Consider the following 6,282-nt stretch of genomic DNA (forward strand, 5'->3'; position numbering starts at 1 on the left):
TGCGAGAGAAAAATCATCGTTCCCATCTCTAGCCTTACGTGATACACACAGACCCGGGTTTCTCAGTAATATATTAAATCTCTGAACGAGAATATATATATATATATATATATAAATATGTATAGGGTTCCAGTTGATCCGATCAACGGAACAGCCTGTTCGTGAAATTAACGTGCAAGTGGCTGAGCACTCCACAGACACGTGTACCCTTGACGTAGTTCTCGGGAATATTCAGCGTGGAACCCTCGACGTCGTAAGCAACGGAGTGCCAACAACAACAATAGTTGCAGGTCTAGACATGCTCATATATACTTAAATGATAAACTTCTAGAAAGTTTTAGAGATTTTGTATTTATGTATGTATGCGATTATGTATGTGTGTATGTAGGTGTGTGTGCGTGTGATTGTTTTTGAATATATATAAAAATTAGACTGTATAAATATAAAAATTATCAAATTATCATATTCTTCAGTTCACAGGAATGGGAAAAGATAGATGCCGATGAGAAGAATAAATTGGGTTTATCGGAAAAGAACGAAGGAGAATTTTGGTAAGAAACATTTTTTTTTTGTTTATCTAAAATTAAAATGTCATTTTGGAAATACAGACAGCTCATAATTAGTCGTGAGTCTTTGCAAACATAAAATAAATAAATAAATAAATGCGCCCTTTTAAAGCCTAGTCAGGCTCTTGGGCCCGGTTTCCCGGTTTCAATGGCGTATGTGTTCCCCAGCTGGACGAGACGCCAGTCCATAGCAGCGTTACTCATTTTTGCCAGCTGAGTGGACTGGAGCAACGTGAAATGAAGTGTTTTGCTCAAGAACACAACGCGTCACCCGGTCCAGGAATCGAAACCACAATCTTACGATCATGGTGCTGACACCCTAACCACCAGGCCATAAACATACACAATAATTATTGCAAGCATACACAATAATTATTAGTTTTATTATCAGTGATGTGTTATGATACATACCTATGATGTTCTATTCTATAAAGTCATTTAATGTTGCCTCTAACACGTAGGTTTTTTGTTGTGTTGGAATAGGAAAAAGAAAAAAAGTATATCATCAATGAAATTAAAAGAAAAAGTCTGCTTTGAGTAAATGTTTTTCGCAAATGTCAACAATATGAGATTTAGTATTTAAAACAGTGGAAATTTGAAGCTGTGGTTGTTGGCCAATTTTTCTAGTTGACGAAAAAATAATATCTGAGTCAAAGAGAGAACCGCTATGTGATTGCTCGAACTGGAAGGATTTAGAAACCAAATTTAGAATATGCTCTACTGTTTTAAAAACGAAATCCCACATTGAATAAGATGGTAATAAATGTATTCATTCAGGTCTGACCTAAGCTAAACAGCAAAATATATTTTTTTAAGCTTTTGCTTCTCAATAATTATATAAGTTTAAGGTGGCGAGCTGGCACAAACGTTAGCACGCCGGACAAAATGCTTTGCAGTATTCCGTCCGTCTTTATGTTTCCGAGATTGACTTTGCCTTTTATTTTTTCGGGGGTCGATAAAATTAGTACCAGTAGAACACAGGGGCTGATGTAATCGGCTTACTCCTCCCCCCAAATTGCTGGCCTTGTGCTAAAATTTGAAACCAATAATTTTACTTTTCTTTTTCTAGGCTGTTATTTTTCATCAATGATTTTTAATCAAAAATTTCAATATGCGGTGGAAGCAAAACAATTACAGCTAAGTTCTAGTTTGCGATAGATTTATTTAGCAATTTGCTATAAGTTCTCAGGAAGAGAACACATAGCGGTCAACACAACATGAAATATGTCAGGGCATTCTCCATTATTTTTTTATGTACGCAAAGAGTAACAAGATATATTCACGTATGTTTAAATTTCCATAGCTAAAAGGTTAAATGCTATAGTTTACTTGAAGTTCATCTTACATGTAATGCTTTGAATCTCAGTCAGATTCACCCTCCATCCTTCTAGAGTCGATAAAATAATACCAACCATAAACTGGATTGCCCTTAATTGATTACACCCACTCACAAAGTTTAAGATATTGTCTCTGTTAGAAATCAGTAACAGAATAGTATATTCCAACATGCTCCATTGACAGTGCTTGAATTCATTAAGTAAAGTTGATAATAATCAAGAGTTTGGTGATATTGCAGTTATTGTTAACTTGTTGAAAATATTCAGTAAAAATTATAAAAAATTGACGTACATAAAAATGAAACGAAATTGGAGGGGGAGGGAGGCAAAAATGTCTTTCCGAAAATAGTAGCTGAAAAACAGGAAAAAAAAAACAAGCTAAAAGCAATAGAAATGCACGAACGATTGTGGTGGTACCATGAAGTAAACAAGCTTCAGATACACTCGTTTATTCATACGAACGTAACTGAGATGAAATAGGTCATAAATAACAGTGACAAACGAAATATACACCGCCGGAAGTTGTTGTTGACAAACAACAGCAGTAATTTTATTTAGCTGAATACACGTCATTGATTGGTTGAAATTACCGAAATACGACAACTTTAACACGAAATAACTTTGAAAATACAAACTTTTCTCAACAGCACTGAGAGTAAAAGATGTTTTATATGACACATTCTACCAGTGTCCGAAGTTTGAAAGTGTTTAGTTACAAAAAATGAATTTCTCGATGTGCCGTTCAAAGGGTAAAGATCCTCCAAAACATTTATTACAAAAGAAGGTCAATTGTAAAGTTACAGAAAAATATAGTCTCTTATATGATTTGTCCGGAGCCGTTTCTTCACCGATTACACAATATAAGTGATTTCATGAAAAGATGTCCTTTAAAACGATTTGTTATCCTTGACAGGATGAGCATCGGAGATGTAATGAAACACTTCGACCTTTTAGACCTGTGCCATCAAGATAAGGAAGCCTTTATAAGCAGTCTGGAGGACAAAGGAGATAAGGTATGAGATTCTTGCTTTGCTTTTCTTGAGATAATTTCGTTATCAACTATCGAAGTAATTTTACAAAAAAATCTTTTCACACCAAGTAATTATTTTAAAAAACAAACTAATGATTGATAGTTTTACTAATCTTATACATATTAGTTATAGAAGTAGTTTGATCGGATGGTTGAGAAGTTCGCTTCGCAATCCGTTGTTCATGCTGTCCATCACACACACACACACATTCATATGTAAAGCTGATAAAACCCCGAATGGAAGCAAGGAAAAGGAGAGGGTTTAATAAATTAATATGCAGTGGTAGGAGGTTGGTAAATTTATATATGCTGTCGTTCAGATCGTCAACATACCACTACTCTCTCTGATCTCTCTCTCTCTACGATTTGCTGGAAATAACAGCCAATTCTCTCTCAGTGTCACACGCTAACATATAAATGAGAGGACACATTGGATAAGATGGAAAAAATACACACGCACACACAGACGTATGTATTCCTTATAAAAGAAGTTTCTGCTTTTTCATCCACCTTATAAAAGAACCCTCTGTTTTTCTCACCCACCTTTCTTATCTTTTATACTTTTCTCCCACCATGACCAGATGACCCGGAAGTTGTTGCCCTTCTATTACTTTCACAAGCAGCAGTAACTTTCTTCAGCTGAATGCACCTCGTTGATTGGTTAAAATTACCCAAATACGACAACACGAAATAACTTCTAAAATACAAAATTTTGTCAAAAACGTTAAGAGTAAACCGTGTTCTACGTGACACATTCAGCCAGTATCCGAAGTTTCAAACTGTTTAATTAAAAAGTCTGTGACTGGGATTGAAAAGATACCTGACGAGGATCCATTTACTACGGAGGGGGAGCGCTAAGCAGTGATAAGTGAAATTGTAATGTTATTATCTGTCCGAATATGTTTGATGTACGTTTGAATTGGGGAAAAAGTTACTCACTGCGTTTTGTCACGGAGAATATATCTCGCTTGCTGACAAATGGTGTATATACACTTAGATCAGTTCGCAGCGCCACCTACCTAGACTGTGAGATGTTAACATTTCGGAGTAGTTGTCTCCTCATCGGTCACAGACATTAAGCAGACGACACTGCATCAAGCATATTCGTACTGATAACATTACAGTTTCACTTATCACTGTTCAGTGCTCTCTCTTCCTAATTTATTTACGGTGAGCTGCCGTATAGCGCTGCCAGTCACCATACGGTAACTGTAAAAGCATGAGAGCGGTAATCTCTTAATTCAGCTTGCAGTGCCGTCTGCTTAGTGTCTGTGATCGATGAGGAGACAACTGCTCTGAAATATTAACATCTTACAGTCTAGGTAGGTGGTGCTGCGAGCTGATCTAGGTGTACACACACCATTTGTCAGCAAGCGAGATATATTCTTCGTGACAAAACGCAGTCAGTAGCTTGTTCCCCAGTTCGAACGTGCATCAAGCATATTTGAACTGATAATAATATTGCCATTTGCTACGTTACTTTTACTTTCTAATAGAGGAGGCATCTGTAAATACAGCAGATATGTTCCGGTTTTATTACTGTCTCATCAACGAAAGTTTGGCATTTATTGTACTTGCTCACACAGTGTTGGAGAAATTTCTAAGTAAATATACAATATTGAATATTGGGATGATGTCGGAAGATAAAATTCTCAAGACATTAAATGGTTCAAAAACATAATTTGCATGAAAAACGATATTAATCAATGACTCATATTGTATTTTTCTCACAGCACAATTATATTTTTTGTTAGCTTTTTAATATTGTCTGTATTAAATATGTGAACTATTGATTTAGTTATCGTTTTTTTACATATAAACCAGTCTTCATTTTCGATTTCTTTAATTTTCTCTTTCGAACTGTCCCTTATAGATTTCAGCAGATATCAATATTTATTGAACTAAATGTTACAATTAAAACAAAATTATTAAAAATTTTATTCAATGTCACGTCTACTGATATTGAGATTTAAAAGAAACACGTCTCAATCCGTTGTATAATGGAGCTTATGTAAGATTATCTGTATGTATAACTGAAACACGACCAGTTCTTCCCGCCCTCACTTATCAACTATATCCTAACCTTTAAACGTTCAGATTACTCTGTCAAGCAAAATGCTTATATATTCAAATTGGTTTGAATTAACCATGCATTATCTTGTAGCTTCAACATTTCCATGATATATTGGTCTGTCAGATAAATTCGTTACTTTTTCCTCTTATCTTTCATTAACATTTCTAACAAATCTGTCAATTCTATATTTTTCATTGTTCACCACTTCTTGCCAACGTTCTATTAGTATATCAATGCCTTCACAGTAGGAATCACCTGGTCTTGACTCAAAGAATTCATCAGGCCTCGTTTTCAGCTCCACGTCGTTGTTGAACGAAATGCTTCGCAGACTGTGGGAGAGCCACCGAAAATGGTGATAATCTGAAGGCACTTTATCAGGAGAATACGACGGGTGCGGTAGAATTAGCCACTTTGGAACCTTAGTTGATAGTGAAAAGAAACAAGTGTCAAAAATGCTCATTTTTTTTTACTATTTGGCACTACATCGCCATGTGTTTAAAAAGAGGTAAAATTTATTCAAATTTCAAAAGCGATAGACAAAAGTTGTAGAGGAAGAATACAGCTACAAAAAACAAAACAAAGCAAAAAAAAAAAATAATTAATACTCTACGATAAAAATGTTTTCATGTTCATTCAAATGACATTGGAAAGGAACGAACGTATTTATCTGACAAGCTAAGAATTTATGAGATAGAAAAAACCCTAATAGCCAGGACTGAAACGTCTTTCGTCATAGATTCGTTAGATTAGGGCTGACCTGGGGGATAAGCAACAATAACAAAAACAACAAAGTTTGCATCGAAACATCGAAAGAAGGCTGATGCGTTGTCATTCAAATTTGGCAGCCAGATTTCCCCACACACCAGAGCTTATCGTTTCAACGAAGTCCTGTATATTTATCTTTATTTTCTTACTTCTTTCAGGAGTTAGACTGCAGCCATGCTGGGGCACCGCTTAAAAAATCTTAGTCGAACGAATCGACTCTAGTACTTGTTTTGTAAATAAACCCGTACTTATTCTATCAGTCTCTTTTACCGAACCGCTAACTTATGGGGACGTAGACACACTAATGCCGGTTGTCAAGCGGTAGTGGGGGGAAAACACAAGCACAAAGACGTATACACACGCATAAATGTGTGTGTTTATATATATATATGTCCCACTGCGTGGCACTTTGGGCAAGTGTCTTCTACTATAGCCTCAGGCTGACCAAAGCCTTGTGAGTGGATTTGGTAGACGGAAACTGAAAGAAGCCCGTTGTATATATATATATAT

General features: G+C 35.7%; 1 protein-coding gene across 1 annotated transcript in view; it reads left to right on the forward strand.

Moving 5' to 3' along the window:
* Positions 1 to 6,282, forward strand: part of LOC106873505 (calpain-A) — a 61,321-nt gene that overhangs the window by 12,529 nt on the left and 42,510 nt on the right. The window contains exons 3-4 of the mRNA XM_052966071.1: positions 474 to 551; positions 2,817 to 2,916. Coding sequence (XP_052822031.1) covers positions 474 to 551; positions 2,817 to 2,916 — 178 coding nt within the window. The remainder of the gene's footprint in view (positions 1 to 473; positions 552 to 2,816; positions 2,917 to 6,282) is intronic.

The sequence above is a fragment of the Octopus bimaculoides genome, chromosome 3, assembly GCF_001194135.2.
Source record: "Octopus bimaculoides isolate UCB-OBI-ISO-001 chromosome 3, ASM119413v2, whole genome shotgun sequence".
Classification (NCBI taxonomy): Eukaryota; Metazoa; Mollusca; class Cephalopoda; order Octopoda; family Octopodidae; genus Octopus; species Octopus bimaculoides.